The 19,617-nt window shown below is 44.5% G+C and overlaps 1 protein-coding gene and 1 non-coding gene across 3 annotated transcripts in view; one reads left to right on the forward strand and one right to left on the reverse strand.

Moving 5' to 3' along the window:
* ANKFN1 (ankyrin repeat and fibronectin type III domain containing 1) overlaps nt 1–19,617 on the forward strand; it is a 361,082-nt gene that overhangs the window by 241,621 nt on the left and 99,844 nt on the right. For both annotated transcript variants that reach the window (XM_075903834.1, XM_075903832.1), the window contains one exon: nt 12,386–12,596. In XM_075903834.1, the coding sequence (XP_075759949.1) occupies nt 12,386–12,596 (211 nt within the window). The remainder of the gene's footprint in view (nt 1–12,385; nt 12,597–19,617) is intronic.
* Nucleotides 1,808–1,994, reverse strand: LOC112546141 (U2 spliceosomal RNA). Its single transcript, XR_003089775.2, has one exon. It is a non-coding gene; the product is annotated as a U2 spliceosomal RNA (small nuclear RNA).

The following is a 19,617-nucleotide window of genomic DNA, read 5'->3' on the forward strand; positions in this document are numbered from 1 at the left end:
GGAAGGACACGCCCGTGTATTTTTACTCAGAACTGCTTCCTGAGGGAGGGGAGGAGCAGCAACCTCGAGGGGCTGCCTGGGCATGTGCCAAGAAACACCCGCTCCCCCTGAAGCATGTGCCTACAGTGAATTTCTGTGCTGAAGTGCTCAGCCTCTTGCAAGACAGCTCTCCCTACGGCCCATATTGCTAATGGGAACCGTATGACTAGTCAGAAAAAAGATGTGTGGCTTCGATTTCCTTCACACGTGCACATCTGCCTTCTAGGGAAGAACAGTTGTATGCAGCTGTACAAGCGCTGAAGCCCGAAGACAGGGCAAAACAATCACATCCCGTCGATCCAGCATGATGGGTCTTTAATGAAGTTACAGGGCCGTGTTGGAGGGCTGTGGCAGTAAAGCGGGCATAAGCAACCTGCTGTTCTCTTACCTGGCTGCAGAAGAATGGCAGCTCCTGTGTGCTGGAGGTGACAAGATGATTTTGTCCCCGTTCCTATAGTGGCACAGGGCCCTGGCTGTCTCCACAGCCCCTTCTGTCTTCCATGCACTACCAGGAGAAGTGCCTGGCTGTGGAAGAGAGAAACAGCTACGCCCAGTGCATAGGCATGGTGATAGGAGCACAGCCTCGTGCCTCAGGAATTACTTCTTTGAGGCACAGCCCCTCCTGGTGCTTCCATGGGGTCAGTGCAGCTGCCCCCTGCCCTTAACAGGAGCTGCGTGGAAATGGCACTGAGGTTTTCAAACCTTTTTTCTCATGATCCAGCTGAAGAAAATTGTTGATGCCCATGATCCAACATAATGTGACCCGAGCAAGGGTGGGCAAAGGGGGCTCCGTGAGCCGGATCCAGCCCGCCGAGCAAATTGATCCTGCCCCTGGAGGCCCTGCCGCTCCCCCGCCCCAAGGTCAATTAGGACCTGTGGGGGCGGGAGGAAGCGCATGAAGTTTCCTCCAGCCTGGAGGGGACTTCACGCGCTCTCCCCGCCCCCAAGCCCTGCTTGGCCAGGGGATGGAGGAGCACGGGAAGTCTCTTCCCACCGCCAGGGGCATGGGTGCTTAGTGGGAAGGGAGGGGCTCCCCCACCCCCAGACCAATCATTATCTGTGGGTGGGAAAGCCCGAAGCAACCTGGCCCTGCCTCTTCCATTTGAGGCCCCGCCCCTTCCAGTGTGGTCCAAGGCTGAGGATGAGGCTGTAGGAGGGGACTCCGGCCTTTGGTGGGGGGAGTCAAGGCTGGGGCAGGAGGGGTTTACCTTGTGTGGTTCCTGGTCAGCGGTGCAGCAGGGGTGCTAAGGCAGCTTCCTGCCTCTCCTGGCACCGCAGACCATGCTGCACCCCAGAAGTAGCCAGCAGCAGGTTTCCAGCAGGTCCAGCCAGTGGGAGTGTGCAGCTAGCGCTCAGGGCAGGAGCAGTGCACAGAGCCCTGGTTGCTCTCCTTCTCCCCCTCAGGGGCCAGACTTGCTGCCGGCTGCTTCTGGGGCTCTGCGCAGTCTGCAGTACAGGATAGGCAGGAAACTGCCTTAGCATCCTCACGGATCATCTGAACACCCTGCAGGAACAAGACCCACTGCCTGACATTCCATCCCCGAGTACTAGGGCATGACCTGTAGTTTGCAAACCACTGCTCTAGCCTATGGAGAGGGATTTGTACAATAATGTTTGGATCTGTAGCTTGGGGGGGGGGGGGGGGGTGTTACAGGCCTAGCTCTAGGTGTTAGCTGTGGAAAAGCTGTGGGAAAGCTCACGATTTCCACTGCTCCCTTGCCTTTTATTTCTTACCAACATATTTTAAATTAATATTTTGTGTGATTATCATGTGGTCAAGAGAGGCAGAGACACTGCAGTACCGGAGTGATGCATATAGTGGATGAAATAAGTCCCTAGCCCAGCTCCCTGTTCCAAAAATCTATGTGTGATGCAGCCCCAGACAGAAGAAGCATCAGATCTTAAACTGATAAGATCACATACATCTGCTCTTCGCCAAAAGGCTGAGGAGCAAATGACAGCTGCAGAAACTGAAGTTCTGTTTCATTCAGAATGCCACTAACTTGCTCCGTTGCTGCCCATCCTTCCCGGCTCTGACCTGGCTAGCCTCCCTGTAGGCGTGGAGGTGTTTGTGATATATCGAATCCTGACAAAACTCTATTGCCAAGTATGATGTGGACAGCTATATAATGGGAAATGGATCGAGACTCACTTCTTTTATGTTCTCCAATGCATTGCACAGCCAGGAACGTGTAACGGCTTTCTGTCACCACTGACCTGCTGTGGGCTGAACACTAGAGGTGGAAGATTCTATATCTCAGATAACCCAGAAACTGACCCAACATCCATAGAAGTCAGTGGATCAGGTCACCACCGAGCAAGCCAATCAACCAACTGCCTATTATTTTCAGTGCTTGCTGTGGAAAACAATCAGGAAACTATCAGTCAAGAATAAAATTCTGACACCTCAGAGGGATAGCTGATATGCTTTTTAATCCTAAACCTCCACTTAAAGGACATCTGTGGTATAGGATCAGCACCTTGATAAAAATTAAATTTGCAGATAAGAGACCAGGATTTTTACACCCTTCACTCACTCTTTGCTAGTGAAAAAAAACTTTAAAAAATACCAACGGTCCTGTAGTATCTTAGGGTATGTCTAGACACTGGGGCTATTTCGGGATACCAAAGGTATCCCGAAATAGCTACCCCCCATCTTTGAAATGCGCCTGTTATTTTGAAATATTTTTCGAAATAATGTGCGTGCTATTCTGGCATCCCTGTAACCCTCATTCCACAAAGGTTAAGGGAAGTCTCAAAATCGCACATTATTTCGAAATTTTGCACTGTGTAGATGTGCCAAATTTTGAAATAACTTATTCAAAATCTTCAGGGGGTAGCCAAGTTAGTCTGTACAGGATAAAATTTTTAAAGACTAACAAAACATGTGGATGGTATCATGAGCTTTCGTGGGCACAGCCCACTTTTTCAGATGACCATTTGCATAGTGCAATTTGCATAGTGCAAATTGTGTATCTTATTTTGTGTTTAGGGTGCTGTGTAGTCACACCTTTAAATGCTAACAAAAATATATAAATAGTAATCAGTTTTCTCTTCATTCTGTCTATGCAACAGTTTGCATTCAAAAAATCCGTTCCTGCCTCAGACATAGCCACTTTGTTCCTGCGCTCATGTCAGTCAAAGTTATTCCTTGCTGAAACTAGTTCAACATTTTGTTTCCAACTCCAGGACCATAAACGGATTTTTCTAGCTAACTCAGGGCAAATAGCTCTGGAAAGTGGGCTGCGTAAGATTGCAACTGTAAATACTCACACTAAAATCACTTTACTGGAACATCACGATTGCTTACAGCAAAGCAGCATGGTGGTCTTTTTAAACTTGTACATTTTTGCATCTGTGCAACACCTACATAAATTAATCTCTCAGTGCAACTCTTAAGGGAGGAGAAACTTGAGAATTGTCCCTAAACTGCACTTGCTTGCTTGTAACGTGTGATTTCTGATACTGTTGGCTCTCAGGGATGTTTTTGCCATGGAGAAATATACTGTACCCTAATGGGTGCAAATGTAAGCGGGGGAATGATCCCGCTATTGTGGGGAACTTTCCTGGCTTCTATACACCCCGGTGAAATGAACCAGCGAAAGGATCTTAGTCCCCACTCCCACTTCCTTTACCCCACGGCTCCCCTGTTCCTGAGGGCTCCTCCTCCACTCTCCTGAGTAGCAGAGCCCTTGAAACCCCAACAAGGCTGGGCCCAGGTTTCCTGGGGCTTAATCCCCGACCTTGTAGTCACTAGGGGCAGGAGTTAGGGTGTCCCCACTCCGAGGTGCTCTCTTTACACTGCAGGCCTTCTTGGCCCAGTGATCACTTCATAAGGTTCAAAGCAAATACAATTTATTAAACATCAACTGATTAAAGAGAATAGAATAAGAAACAATGAGAATGGTTAAATGAGAACACACAGCCCTGCTCTGTAGCACAGGGACATCAACACAGCAGTCTGCAGAGTGTAAGGACAGTTCACAGTCTCTTCCTTAGAAGCCCTGGATGTGCTGCAAGGGGCTGCAGGCTGGACACGCTTGCACTGGCAGTGACCACACAGCCTCAATCTCTAAGTGGCCAGACCCCTCTCCCAGTCCAGAGCCTTTCCCCACACTTTGCAGGTCCCAGTAGCTCACCACATCCAGCTGCAGGCTGTGCTGCTTGGCCAGTTCCAGCTCCTTGTGTTGCTTCTCTGTTCCTTTTGGCTTTCTGAGCACTGCCAGTCTGCTGCTCAACACAGGGTCTGCACTGCTTGGCCTGTCTGTGTCTGGTTCTGTCGCTGCAGGACTTCTTCTTGTACTCCTCTTTCAGCTCTGTCTTTGCAGGACCTCTTCTGCACACAGCTGGCTCTGCTCTTTCAGCTCCCTGTTTGCTCAGAGAGAGCCAGAACAATCCCCACTTACAACCTGTCAGTCAGGCTGAGCTGGAGTGTTGACTGCTTTCCATTGTCTCTGGGGTCTGTCAGTCTCATGAATCCTTCCCCTTCTGAAGCTGGTAAACCAAAAAACTCCCACAGAGTTTTAGTAAGGGGTAACAGTCCCCTTACACAAATGAAGTCAGAAGACACTTTTGATGATACCAACTGGTCTGAAGTGGAACATGTTGATCTGAGATCACAATTCTCCTTTTCCCGCATGTGAATTCCATTGCTAGGAGACTGAATAATGTAGCAAATACTATGGAAAGCTTTAAATGAGAGTTTGGTGAACTATTTGCATGATCTGATACAGTATGTAAAGATATTTCTTGTTTGCAAACTGCACACTAGCAGGAAAAAGGATGGTTTAGTGGTGGTAGCCCCTGACTGGGACTTGAGCTGGAATTCTAGTTCAGCTGCAGACATCAAGTGCAACCTGGGACAAATTACTTTATCTGCTCTTTCCACTCTCTAAAATAAGAGGCAATATTTTAACTCTCTCACAAGTGTATCGTGAGGATAAAACCCCTTAATCGTTGCAAGATGCTCAGAGATTAGGATGACAATGATGAGGGCCATATAAGTGCTTAGGTAGACGGAATAGATCACAGTTTCCTTTTTTTCCCTCCATGTTCAGAACTATCAGACCACTATTACATGCAAATACTTTTCAGCCTATTGTTTGCTTCTGAATTGTTCATCAAAATAGTTACCCTTTGGCCTCTGCGGTTTTGATTGATTGCAGGCAGTAGGTAACAAGGCAAGCTCTTCTCCTTGTCTCGAACTTTCCTATTTTGCATTTTGGGTGGAACCACTTTAGGCCGCGATATGGCAAAGCACTTAAGCATATGCTTAGGTCTGTCCCTGTTCAGTAAAGCATTTAGGGCAGGGGTGGGGAATCTACAGGATCTGGCCCCCAAGGCATGGGGCTTTCCCCTTCTTCCCCCCTCCCTCCAGCACTGGTGGGCCACAAGGCTGGAGCGCCAGTGCCAGCTCCCAGCTGCAGGGGGCAAGGGAGAGCCAGGACCCTTGCAGGCTGGAGTTAGGCAAACTGGAGTCAGATCCGACCCACGGGCTCTACCAGGCAGGGGGAGGAAGTGACTCCGTATTCCCCCTTCCTTCCCCCAGCTGGGGAAATGGCAGCACAGCATAAGCTTTTCTCCCACCACTCCAGTTGGCCATAATCACCACTCCATTGCCCAGACCCCGCACTCCTGCCCCAGTCCTGCACCCCCCCTTCTTGCCCAGGTCCACCACCCCCATGCTGCTCCTGCACCCTACCATCCTTCCAACCCCCCCCAACCCGCAGCCTGCTCCTGAGCACTCCACTCCTGCCTAGAGCCCATACCCCAAGCCTGCTTCCCAGCAGCCCACTGCAACACACTGAACCCCTCATTTTTGGACCCATCGCAGAGTCTAGGGGACCCACAATCTACTAATTCAGCCCTCCCCCCCCCAGCTCTGGTGTGTGAGGAGGATGTGGGGAGTGTCTGCTTCTCAGTTGGGGGCCACATCAGTGAGGTTTTGTTTTTGTTGGAGGGTTTTGATATTTCTCATTTTTGTGCAGCCCCGGCTGATTTTTCCGTGGGTCATTAGCCCTTGACCCAAAAAAGGTTCCCCCCGATTTAGGGCTACCTTTCCAAAGGTATTTCGGCAACTAAAGCTGCAGCTAGAAGCCTAGTAGGATATTTTTGAGCAATGTCTATGTCAGTCTCAGTGGCCGCTTATTGTCATCTGTAGCTTTGAATATCTGACCCATTTACCTGTGCTTACATTTAAGCATATGTTTAGCCCATGGAAGTCAACAAAACTTAGGCATACACTTACATTTAAGCATGTGCTTAATTGCATTGAGGAATGGGGCGGTTTGCTGAGTTAAGGCTTTATTAAGGCTGAATTTGAAAAAATAAAATCACATCAAAGTTTCCCATTATTTTTTTTCAGTAATCGCCTAGAACAGGTTTCATGTGTAGCACCCAGGCTGCTGTTTGGTACTGTACTTATAAAAATACTGTATGCTTGAATTCGAAGGGGCCACATTCTGCTCCCAGTTATAGGCTCCAAATCCAGAGTAAAATCCCAGACTCCAGTTCACTTACACAACTCTCACTGCATGATTAGGCCCCAAATTACAACCCCCCCCCCTTTTTTTTTTGGTTATTTCTAATGCAAGAATGGCCCCTGTATGATGTTGTGTCTGTGAGACTGATTTTGAACTTTGAATGTAATTTGAAGACAAAGTAAGTTGATGATAATATTGAGTCCTTAAACAGTGTTTCATAAACACTAGCCAGATAATCTTGATTGGACTCATATTGTTTCCAATTATTTTCCAGTTGGATGAACATGCCTGTTATTCTGACACACATTATCACATTCATTTTGAATTCTGCTTTCTGATAATGTGTGTGACAATAAAATTAAGGGCCCAAATATTCATAGACAATGAACTTGAAAGGGGTACAAACTTGCCTGTAATGAATTTATTTTAAAGATGTCCAGAGAAACAAAAAGTGGCAATATTTTCCCGCTCTAATTTTTAATATAAAGGTGCTTTCTGTAGGATACAGGCAATAGTTCTCCATCCTTAGTGAATGCAGGGGGGAAAGGATTGGAACCCTCTTGCTCTTCTTATCTGGAATGCAAATGACCCAATTTAAAACATGCTAAGTTTGCCTAACCAGTACAGTGACAGGCAGCTATCAAATACAAGTAATAATGTCAGTTGGACTTCACTTGGAGTTGCAGACAATCAACATATTTCAGGACCATGCCACTAACTAACCTGTTTTCTCTTTTCTGAACAAAGCATTTAATCGCCTTGGGAAAGGGGGGAGCCCCACAAACACATGAAGAAAGTGCTGAGTTCTAATTTCAGAGTGATCCGAATCAAGCTTTAGAGAAGCCGGGAAGCAGATGTGAGGAGCTGCGACGTGGTGCAAGGCAACTGCTGCATTGCAGTAAAAATTTCTCTCATTTTAGGCTTTGCCTTGTAATTGAGAAATACGTGACAGGATCTTTTCTTTCGTGTATTTTAGCTGTGCCCTCACCAGGGACAGTTTGCCTTTAAAACTATTACAGTTCTGCTTTAGATAACTAGATGATGATCTCTCTCTATGTGTCGAACTACCCACCACGTGTTCATCTATCATTTTAAGATGTTTCTTTTGTACCCATCCGACTAGCATCAAAGCACCTGGATTGATGTATGAAATCTGGTTAGTAGAATTCCTTACAGTTCATACAAGGAGAATTAATTAGTTTTCTTGAGTGTCTTTCCTGAGTTTTTACCTCTCTCTTTTGTGTCTTGGGCTCTCAAGATAAAACATATAAAAAGTCCTTTTTTGAAAGACCCAGATGTGATCGTTATACAAGCTCCGCAGAGAGAATTGAATAGCTGAATGCAAATGTTTTTGATTTGTGGTACAGGAGGGAAAATGAAATGGGTGAAAATTTTGGGTGAGGACCATTTTAAATACTGCCAATCTCTATTCTAGTGGACCACTATATCTACTACATCATGACAGTGTCACTTATTTGGGCTGCCCTTTTAAACTTTTAGAGAACATCTCAGTAGTCACAATATTTATTGTATTTCTCGTGTTAAACAAAGTCAATGTTTTCTCTAACCAGAAAGCATAATGTACTGTTAGCTTCCAATAAAATTACTGTACATGGGTTAAGGTAGTTCTGAGCTTGTTTAGAACATTATGGGTAGAGCTAGTCCAAATTTTTCTGTTTTTCCAACAGAAAATACCATTTAACTGAAAACTAAACTTGGCACTGGAACAAGTTTGTTTCAACAAAGGCTTGTTTTTTAAAAGACGAAACTCTCAAAACAGGTGTTCTGATAAGGTCAAAACATTAGGACCATGTTGATTTTTCATTTCAAAATGTACCATATAAATTATAATATTTTTTGAAGTTGAAATGGGAACAAAACATTTCAAAACATTTGTCTGAGCCCAAACAAATTGTGAAATTCTTATTCTGCGGGAAATATTGTTGCGAATTTTTTTTTTTATTTTCGGTCTTTGATCTGCTTCAGAGCTCATATCTGGAGGTGGGTAGCATATCTATGCTAGTGCTTAGCATAGATCACAGAGCCCACCACACAATGTGGAATAATGAGCCAAATTTTAATACAACAATGCCTTGGACAGGCATCAAAGATGTACTAGCAGAACTGCCTTGAAAAGCTAGTGTATGTCTAAGTCCACCAAAATATCCATGAATTTCTGGCTGCCCAACTCGAGACATCTTGGGCCTGATTTTCCGAGGTACAATTCACGTGCAGTTCCAGCTGAATTCAATGTTATCAGAGCTTCCCTTTCACATGCATTAATTATTTTCTTCTGGAGATCCATCCTTGGACTCTCCATAGTCCCTTCATTTGCCCCCTTTTTAGTCTCCCATGCTCCCGCAGACTCCTCCTGCAGCAGTGATGGCCTGAACACAGAGTTGAGCAATGCCCCTCCTTCAGTAGGCCGAACAGGATTATCAGTGAGTGTGTTGAGCAGGCTGCCTCCATAACATTTCTGCTTCCAACAGCGAGGGAGAACCAAGCTGCAGTCCTGAATACAGAGCCCGCTCTCTCTCTCTCTTACTTGCTCACTCTCTCATCCAACTCTTTTTCTAATGCTCGCATCAGCAAAGTAAGTCCACCTGAACTGGAGCTTCCTTGTAGGGCAACATCCGGAGCTGTCTTTGCACAGCTGAGCCAGTTGCTACTAATAATTCTCTTTTAAAAGAAGAAAGCTGTTAGGGCATTATCACAAAGAGACAGGGAAAGAGAATTTAAAGTAACTTGGCAAATAATGTGTCACCGCTGCAGAGCACTAGAAGGATGTTTTCATAAACAAAAGCCCTGCAGGCCGTGCTAGCTTCCTGCACCTGCTTCTCCCCAGCTCAATTAGGGCGTGATAAGTTTCTTTGCATCCTACCACACTTCCTTTCTCTCATCTCTGAGTTCTTATCTCTATTGTTGATAGGAAAGAGGGTCTAATTGTTCTTCTCTAGATTAGAGTAATGGAGAAGATGCTAACACATCATGGGGTCTGTTTTTCAAGTACAGGCAGTCCCCGGGTTACATGGATCCGACTTACATCGGATCCCTACTTACAAACGGGGTGAGGCAACCCCGCACTAGCTGCTTCCCCCCAGCAGACCAGGGAGATGCGAAGCTAGCGCCCCCCACAGCAGACCAGGGAGACACGGAGCAGCTTTTCTCAGCAGACACCTCAGCTTGAGAATAAAGGACTGAGGGAAGTGAGGTGTGGGAGAATAGAACTGAGCTCTGGAGAAATGTTTGGCTAGAGTTTCCCCTACAATATGTACCAGTTCCAACTTACATACAAATTCAACTTAAGAACAAACCTCCAGTCCCTATCTTGTACGTAACCCGGGGACTGCCTGTACTCACCCACACAATCTGCATTTTCCTGAGTACCACACAGATACACGTTATTTGGCTACCTACTGGTATTTTGGAGGCATCCAGATAGTTAATCTACTTTACTTTGGTCACACCCCACCTCTTCTTACTGAGACTACATCTAGACTACAAGCCTCTTTCGAAAAAGCCTCTTTCAAAAGAGAGCGTCTAGACTACAAGCAGATTTTTCGAAAAAGCAAGCCGCTTTTTCTAAAGAGAGTCTAGATGCTCTCTTTCGAAAAAGCAGTTTGCATTCAATAGCACCTTTTTTCTAAAGTACTTTCAAAAAAAGACATTATTCCGCACAAAATGAGGTTTACCACGATCGAAAAATGAGGTTTACCACGATCGAAAAAACTGCCACATTCTTTTGATTTACTTTTGAAAGAACGTAGCTGCCATCTAGATGCAGGTGACGTTTATTCGGAAAAAAAACCTGTAGTCTAGACACACCCAGATGAGCTCCACTGAGATGGACTACACTGCACAGCAACAGAGAAGTGATTGCATTAACAGGCGCTAAGTAGTTGTGGCTATGTCTACTCTAGTGTTTCTCAACCTTTTTTTTATAAAGTGCCCCTTTTTCAAAAAAAAATTATAAGTACCCCCAGTACCTACAGTTTTCAGACACACAAAATTATTTCTACCATTGCAACACGTTTGTTTAAACAACTTAATTGTAGCCGGGCAGGCGATGAATTTTTTGGGTGTAAAGAGTACAAAAATAAAGTGCTATAAAACGTAAAACAAAAATTCAGTTTTCTCCAAATTTCAGTTGTGTTGACGTGCCTCCCCCCCAAAACTTCTTCCAAGTGCCCCTAAAGGTACTCATACCACTGGGTCTATACTATCCTAAGGCGACAAGGAATCCTGTGGCACCTTATAGACTAACAGCTGTATTGGAGCATAAGCTTTCGTGGACAAAGACCCACTTTGTCAGATGCATGTAGTGGAAATTTCCAGAGGCAGGTATAAATATGCAGGCCAGAATAAGGCTCAAGATAACAAGGTTAATTCAGTCAGGATGTTTTCCACGTATGGAGTGGAAATCTATCAACCACGTATAGAGTGGAAATCTATCAACCTCCTTGTTGCTTTTGCAGATCCAGACTAACACGGCTACCCCTCTGATACAATTCTAAGGGTTAGCCTGCCCTCTGTGTGAGTATGAGTGTTTCTACAGCAAAGCTTTACCTGCATTATTGTATCGTTACTGTTTGTCACTTCTGTGTCTCTTGGGGGAGGGGGAAGTGGAGGCTAGCCCAGGGTTCTTTGTGCTGAGACAGACTAGGATTCTTTCCAAGTCAATTCTGTCAGCCGTGGAAGGACTTGTCTGTCCCTTGGGGGAATTGTGGGAAGGGCATGGGAGGACCATCAGGGCTTGAGTGAACTTGCTTGAGGTCTCACTGCACAATGTGTGAATTGCAGTCTGAGCTAAAGCACAGCTCAGGTTTTAACTTGTATCCACAGCTGTTGAAGCAAACACAGGTTAAAAGCACAAATAAACACATGTGGGGGGGAAAGGGGTTGTATGTGGAAGGTAAAAAAGGATGTAGGCAACAATGCACGCATGGGCTAGCATTAATGACATACCATTTAACTTGAGCTAGAGGGGTCTGTGTGTGTCTGTGGATGGGAGTCAGGTTATGAGCAAAATTTGAGTTATAATTCCAGCCTCTTACAGCAGCAAAGACAAGTCAGATACGCTGCTAGCGTGCAGAGACCAGTGCCTATCATACTGACAAATATTATCCCTATTTTTTGTATTGGTACTTCCCCATCCGTCTATAGCCATCTGCTGTCTCTTGTCTTATAATTTGTTTGGAAGCCCTTTGTGGCAGGAACCATCTTTTTGTTCTGTTTTTTGTACAGCACCTATCACAAACAGGAACGCTTCATGACTGGGTTTTCTTGAGCCATGGAATAGCAAATAATAGTAAGCCCTGAGGCATTCAGAGTTTATGAGAAATTTCAGAACAATCAGAAGCTGGTATCAGCTCATGATAAAGCTTCAAAACACTTGTTGAGTTGTGTTTTGTATTAATTGGATTTTGATGACCTCAGGTTATACCCCTCGCCCAATTTCTGATTTGAGTTAGGGGGTTTCAACAAACTCAGTCAAACACTCTGCAAAAACCACAAACTTTCATCCAGTTTCATATGTAAACCACAGAAGATCACTTCTGTGGTTTGGTTTTAGGACAAACCTGTAAATCTCCTCAGATTTGCTTTGGAAGGTTGGTGAACCTTACTGAACCTTCCAACAAACTTGAACGGAATTCAAGGGTATCATGAAACCAGAAGCAATGGGAGGTGAATTTTGCTGAAAACAATTTGCCCATCTCCAGTTGAGACTCAGCTAGTGGCAGGGCCCTTCCTGTAGTCCTTACGCCTTGGTCTGCAGGCCATTGGTCACTCTCACAGGCTACAAAGTAAACTTTGTGCTGACATAGGAAGAATTGTAACTAATTTCTGTTGTTGCTGCTATACAGAATCTCCAGTGCAACGAAGCTATGTTTGAGGCTGTGGAACAGCAGGATTTGGATGCCGTTCACCTTCTCCTCTATCAATATACACCAGAGGAGCTGGATCTAAATACACCGAACAGTGAGGGATTAACTCCCTTGGACATTGCCATCCTGACCAATAATGTGCCTATCGCTAGGATCCTGCTGAGGATTGGCGCAAAGGAAAGCCCGCATTGTAAGTGCAACAGAACGCAACTTGTGTTGCTCTAAATAATCCCTGCTAAGGGCTTCATCTTGCTCTGTTAGGTTTAATTGAATTACAGAAAACAGAAAAGTCCGTCTGCTCTGGTTTTTAAGATATGCATACAGAATGGGAAGTAAGTGTCTAGGAGGAGTACTGCAGAAAGGTGGCTAGGGGTTGTAGTGGACCACAAGCTCAATATGAGTCAAAAGTGTGACCCTATTGCAAAAAAAACAAGCATCATTCTGGGATGCATTAAGAGAGGTGTTGTAAGACATGAGAAGTCATTCTTCTACTCTACTCTGTGCTGAGTAGGTCTCAACTGGAGTACAGTAATTCCTCATTTAACACGTGCCCACTTAACACGTTTTCACGATAGCATGATTTTTTTTTAGGGAACGTTTTTTGAATTACATGACCATCCCCGAAATAACACGATTTCCCCAGCTGACCCATTGCCGGTGGCTGTGCAGAGCTTCCCCCACCTCCCTGCAAACCGGCGGAGGGTTTGTTGCTCGCCGCGCTGTTCTCTGCTGACTCCCCCTCACCAGACACAGTGCAGGTCCTGGCAGACCTGTCAGAGAGGCATACTCCCAACCCAATCCCCCTCCTCTCTCCTCCCCTTCCCTTCCCCAGAGCCAAACACCTCCCCTCCCTGCTGTAACCCAGTCCCCTTTCTCCCCCAACCTTATGTCCCAGTCCCAACAGACACCACCGCTGGAAACGCAACTCCCACCTTTTCCATTATTTTCACTTAATACGATCATTTTCTGAAACATCTCTATAGTGTTAAATGAGGAGAAATTGAAGAAGGTCCAGAGAAGACCGACAACAATGATTAAAGGTCTAGAAAACATAAGCTATGGGGGAAGACTGAAAGAATCGGGCTTGTTTAGTTTAGAAAATTGCAGCAAGGGAGGTTTAGGTTGGACATTAGGAAAAAGTTCCTAACTGTCAGGGCAGTCAAACACTGGAATAAATTGCCCAGGAAGGTTGTGGAATCTCCATCTCTGGACCTATTTAAGCGTAGGTTAGCTAAATATCTATCAGGGATGGTCTAGACAGTATTTGGTCCTGCCATGAGGGCAGGGGACTGGACTCAATGACTTCTCAAGGTCCCTTCCAGTCCTAGTATTCTATGATAGACACATGCATAACACACTGAAGCTATGTCTAGACTGCAGGCTTCTTTCAGAAGAAGCTTTTCCGGAAGAGATCTTCTGAAAAAACTCCTTCCAAAAGAGAGCTTCTACACAGCAAAAGCACATCGAATAAGCGATCTTCTTTTTTGAAAGATAGCATCTACACTGAATGGACGCTATCTCACATTTAAGCTGTGATTACTATGGACGTAGTGGCCACCAGGGCACCTGTGCTTGACTACCCTGACAGTTAGGAACTTTTTCCTAATGTCCAACCTAAGCCTCCCTTGCTGCAGTTTAAGCCCATTGCTTCTTGTTCTATCCTGAGAGGCTAAGATGAACATGTTTTTTCCCTCCTCCTTGTAATACCCATGTACGTACTTGAAAATTGCTATCATGTCCCCCCTCAATCTTCTCCTTTCTAAACTAAACAAACCCAATTCCTTCAGCCTTCCCTCATAGGTCATGTTCTCTAAACCTTTAATCATTCTTGTTGCTCTTCTCTGGACCCTCTCCAATTTCTCCACATCTTTCTTGAAATGCGGTGCCCAGAACTAGACACAATACTCCAACTGAGGCCTAACCAGCGCAGAGTAGAGCGGAAGAATGACTTCTCTTGTCTTGCTCATAACACGCCGGTTAATGCATCCCAGAATCATGTTTGCTTTTTTTTTTTTTTTTTTTTTTTTTGCAACAGCATCACACTTCTGACTCATATTCAACGTGTGGTTCACTATAACCCCTAGATCCCTTTCTGCCGTACTCCTTCCTAGACAGTCGCTTCTACATAGGTATAGCTGTATAAGCACCCAAGACATATGTATTCCACGTAGGCACAGGGTCCTTATTTATCAGAGATATTGTTATGATCGTAGTTAGCATGAGCCACCCTAGTGTGCACTAGAATTTACACCCCTCAAAGGCTGAGCGTGTAGACGGTGGTAATCTATATGATGCTCGTGGGCAATAATTTTTGACCAAGGGCCACTTCCAAAATTTTTAAAGTGGTGCGGGGCCACCCCAAAAGGGGCGGGGCCTCTGGCTGAAGGGTCAGGGCCAGGACATTTCCATGCTTCCCCATCTGCAGACCCTGATTGATCTGGGAGTAGGGGAGCACACAAAGTCTCTATTCCACAGCTGGTGGTTCCCTGGCAATGGGAGGAGACTTTGCATTTTCCACCTTGCTGCCCCCAGATCAATCAGGGCCTGGGGAACGGGAGCATGTGTTGCTGCTCGCTCCCTGCCTCCATCCTTGAAGGGAGCACCGCAGCTGGTGGTTAACTTTAAATACTAAGCCCCTTGCAGGGCAGGAGGACACTTCATGTGCTTCCCCTGCTCCCAAGCCTTGATTGGCCTAGGGATAGCGGTAGCACGCGAAGTCTCCTTCCACCCTGCCCCCATCTTGCAAGGAGCGTGCGGTGCTTACGAGTGCTGCACTCCTTGCAGGGCGGGAGGAGACTTTACATGCTTCCCTGCCCAGGCCAATGAGGGTTTGGGGGCTGCGGGAGCATGTGAAGTCTCTTCCTGCCCTGCCAGGAGTATGTGGCACTTTTAAGCACCCCACATTCCTTGCATGGCGGAGGCAGGGCAAGAGGAGACTTTGCACACTTCCCCTGCCCCCAGGCTCTCATTGGGTTGGGGGAGCAGCAGGCCCTCCACAGGCCAGCTCTACTCACTTGGCGGGCTGGATCCAGGCCGTGGAGGCTCTTTTGCCCACCCCTGCTCTCGGGTTAGGCATCATTAAATTACTTGACCATTGCCAATAATAGCAGCTGATGTTACCATAGCATTTGCAGTGATCTCCATTCTGAGTAATAGTTTTATGTTTTAAAGCTGGTTTCATCCTTCATTTTAAAGCTCTTTGGGATGTGGATGCATGGGACAGAGTCCAGCGGAAGGCTGGATGGGGTAGCTGGAGTATGTGACTTATGAGGAGAGGCTGAGGAATTTGGGCTTATTTAGTCTACAGAAGGGAAGAGTGAGGGGGGATTTGGTAGCAGCCTTCAACTTCCTGAAGTGGGGTTCCAAAGAGTATGGAGAGAGGCTGTTCTCAGTGGTGACACATGATAAAACTAGGAACAATAGTCTCAAGTTGCAGTGCGGGAGATCTAGGTTGGATATTAGGAAAACCTATTTGCCTAGGAGGGTGGTGAAGCACTAGAATATATTACTGAGGGAGGTGGTGGAATCTCCTTCCCTAGAGGTTTTTAAGTCCTGGCTTGACAAAGCTCTGGCTGGGATGGTTTAGTTGGGATTGGTCCTGCTTTTAACAGGGGGTTGGACTTGATGACCTCCTGAGAACTCTTCCAATCTTATGATTCTATGAGAGATGCATAGCAGAAAGCAGTATCTATTAATTGGCTGCAACTTCTCTCTGGGTGTGTCTACACTGCACCGTTTTTCCGGAATAACAGTTGTTGTTCCTGAAAACCAATACTTGCGTCCACATTGTAATTGAGTTATTTCGACAGAAAGTCAAAATAACAAATGGCTTTTTCTGACGACAGTAAATCTCATTCCATGAGGAATAAGCCCTTTTCTGAAAAAAGTTTTTTTGGGAGAGGGTGTATGTAGACACTCCACTGCTGCTATGTCGAAATAGCTCTTCACCAGGGCCATTCTAAAGTTATTCCTTCCCAGTGCCTCCTGGGCCTCTAACTTGAAATAGCACGTCCACATTAGGGGAGCCTGCCTCCGACTAATCCACTTCCCTGTAGTGTGGATGATCTATTTCAATATGAGCTTTTCCGGAAGATTTCTTCTGGGAAAGCTTATTCCGAAAGAAGCTTGCAGTGTAGACGTACCCTCTCACTGAATCATGCTACTCTATGGACCTGTCTGTGGACCAAGGTTCATTGTCTACAAATGTTCCATTGCTGCTAAAACTGCTTCAGATCCATTAGTGTTAACAACATTGTGAGCCAAATCATGTGACAAATTAATAATTTACTGTCTTTAAAACAAGACAAGATGTCTTTCTAAAATATATTCTATAGTTCAATGGTAGGTAGGGCTTCTGATTTTAGGTTTTAACCAATAAATATCTATTAAATTTCCCCAATACAAAAAAAATAGTGTGTCTCTAATAAACACCTGAAAAATACTGGAAATGGTTACTTGATTCATGTTAACTTCTCTGCTTTCCTAGTGCAGTTTATTTATATAGTCAGTGTCCTTGCTCCCTGGTTTGTATCTAACATTAATTCATGCAGAGTATGTAAGAGCGTAAGAACGACCATTCTGGGTCAGACCAATACTCGACCTAGCTTAGTACCCTGTCTTCCTACAGTGGCCAAAATCTTTAAATATGTGTCAGCTATTGAGTGCAGCAAATTCCTGCATTCCAATGGATGCTCCATAGATAGGGAGGACTGTACATATAGATAGGATTTACAACATTCCTGTATTACAAATTATGGCTGCAATTTAAAAATATTAGCTATTTTAAGAATCCATTTTGCTTGAAGATGAAAATTACTGTTCTTGATGTCATAAACATTATGCTTTTTGACTACATTGGGATATTAATGTGATGGTAAAGGACACAATTTCTCTATAAAGTGGTAAGTGCATTTGTATTATTTTATCTTTTTATTAAATAGCAGCTTCTATATATGGTAAATATGCATTATAAAAAATGTCAGCCTAGTGCCAGGGAGAATTATATGAAATGCACTCAAAGCTAAACCAGGGATCTATAAAAAAGATACAAAATTTAAACTCACATATAAGTAATTTTTATACACATATAATAAAAATTAAAGTAGATCGTATTTAAACACGAGTTTTGGAATACTTATAAATAAAGTATATAAAAGTGAAAATCCCCGAAGTTTGCATATCAATATAGAATGCAAATTGCTAAAAAATGAATTGCAAAAAATGAAATGAATGCACCCTGGACACCAGAAGCCATTAACTATAAATTACTGGACTTGATCATGTTCAGATTACCTGGCCTGGGTTATGCAGGAGGCTAACTGGTATGGCCTTAAAATTTAGGGGCAGATTTTTATAGATATTTAGGAATCTATTCATGTAGCTAGGTGCCAGTGGGATTTTCAGCACTGCTTAGGACTCCCACTAGGTGCCTACCTGCATTTTAGGCAGCTAAATAGCGTTAAAAAATCTGGCTCTTAATTCCTATTTATTGCATGACCTGTTTATGCCATTCAGCCAGTATAAAAGGGCCTTTGTGTAAACCCAGTATTAGGTATATATAAGATAGGCTACCAGCTGCTGGCAGGGTTATCAGATCTATATAGCAATGTTAAAAATGATTACAACAGCCCACACCCCATCCAAGCTACAGCCATTTAACATTATTAACACCAGTGGAGCTGAACTGATGTTTGCAGTAGCGGGAAATCTTTAGAAAATAAGTAGACAGGGACTGAGTCAGTAATACAGAAATCCCAGGTCCCTAATGGCATTGAGTGTCTGAAATAGGATAATAGTGGAGTAATTGGAAGATTATTATGGTCCTTGCCATGGTGCTCCAATGTGGTAGCGAGGAGTGTGGCGCTATCTCACTGAATGTATTGTCATGCCACTTCCAATACCACAGCCATTAATCCACTCTTCTGTTTAGCTACCTGTCCCATTCAAACCCAATTATCACAATTTTAGGGCCTGATCCAAAGTACAATGGAATCAATGGGAATCTTTCCATTCACTCTGTCACTCTGGGTTTGGGCTCAGGCATGTACTCAATGAGGCCACATCCTCACTTGCTGTACTGGAGATTGATCTTCTGGCATTCAATTTAGAGGCCTAGTAAAGACCTACTAAATCAAATGCTGAGGGTACCCCTGGTCAGTGCCAGTACTTCTTGCAGTCACGTTTCCTCCCACTGTGAAGACAGCAGCAAGCTCGGCTTAAGGTATGTCGATTCCAGTGACGTTATTTACGTGGCTGGAGTTGCATACCTGAGGCCGGGCTTCCGGGTCTAGTATAGACCTGGCTTGAGAGCAATTAGACTGCAGCAGTGAACTGGCAGGATGGCTTCTGTAACTATATGGTAATTGCACCAATGAAAACTCTTCAGATGACATCTCCTTGCTGCATGGGAACACTAAATAGCATTTATTGTGGTAATAAAACTATCCTTTGTCTTCCTTCGTGGGGCCTTTTTCTGAATAATTTGGGAAGTGGGGGGAAAACTTACCAAGTTAATTAATCAACCTTAAACCATGACACAAACTCTGACGCCTTACTTGGGGCTGAAAATACACAAATGTATACGAATTTGTTTTAAACTGTCAATGCCTATATTTAGGCCATTCCCAGCAAGGCTATAATGAGACTGTGTTTGAAAGGTTCAGCCACTGCAGACTGGTGTCATTAATTTGAAGTTAGTTAAATTAACAACATTTAGTACTGGCATGTCAATCTCGGTGCTCCAGGAAATTGCACCTTGAGGCAACTAACACTGCCAACTTTTTTTTCCACTGGAGTGTATGTGTGTGTGTGTGTGTGTGTGTGCATGTGCATGTGCAAGAGTGTGTGTTGGGATTTTTTGCCAGACCCTCAGAGTGGGTACACTTTTATTGCTTTTCTATGTCCACAGCACTTATATTATCATTTCTTCTGGCCTCTTTAAGCTTCCCAGGAGATTTTTGCGTAGTGTAACTGCTCAGTGAAAAGAGGGGTAGGTTTTTTTTTTTTTTTTGCTTTATATTTATTTGTTTATTTTTCTGTCATGGTTCATGACTGAGGCTTTAAAAAAAAGTGTGACAGCATTTAAAGTGCATGATTGACTGCTGAAGCAACATTCATTAACCATGACAAATCTAGAAGAAAACACAGTCTTGAGTGTTCTAAACAGCAGTTAAAAAAAAAAAAAAGACTAAACTAATTTTTCATTGACCTCA

Source organism: Pelodiscus sinensis, chromosome 20, assembly GCF_049634645.1.
Source record: "Pelodiscus sinensis isolate JC-2024 chromosome 20, ASM4963464v1, whole genome shotgun sequence".
NCBI lineage: Eukaryota > Metazoa > Chordata > Testudines > Trionychidae > Pelodiscus > Pelodiscus sinensis.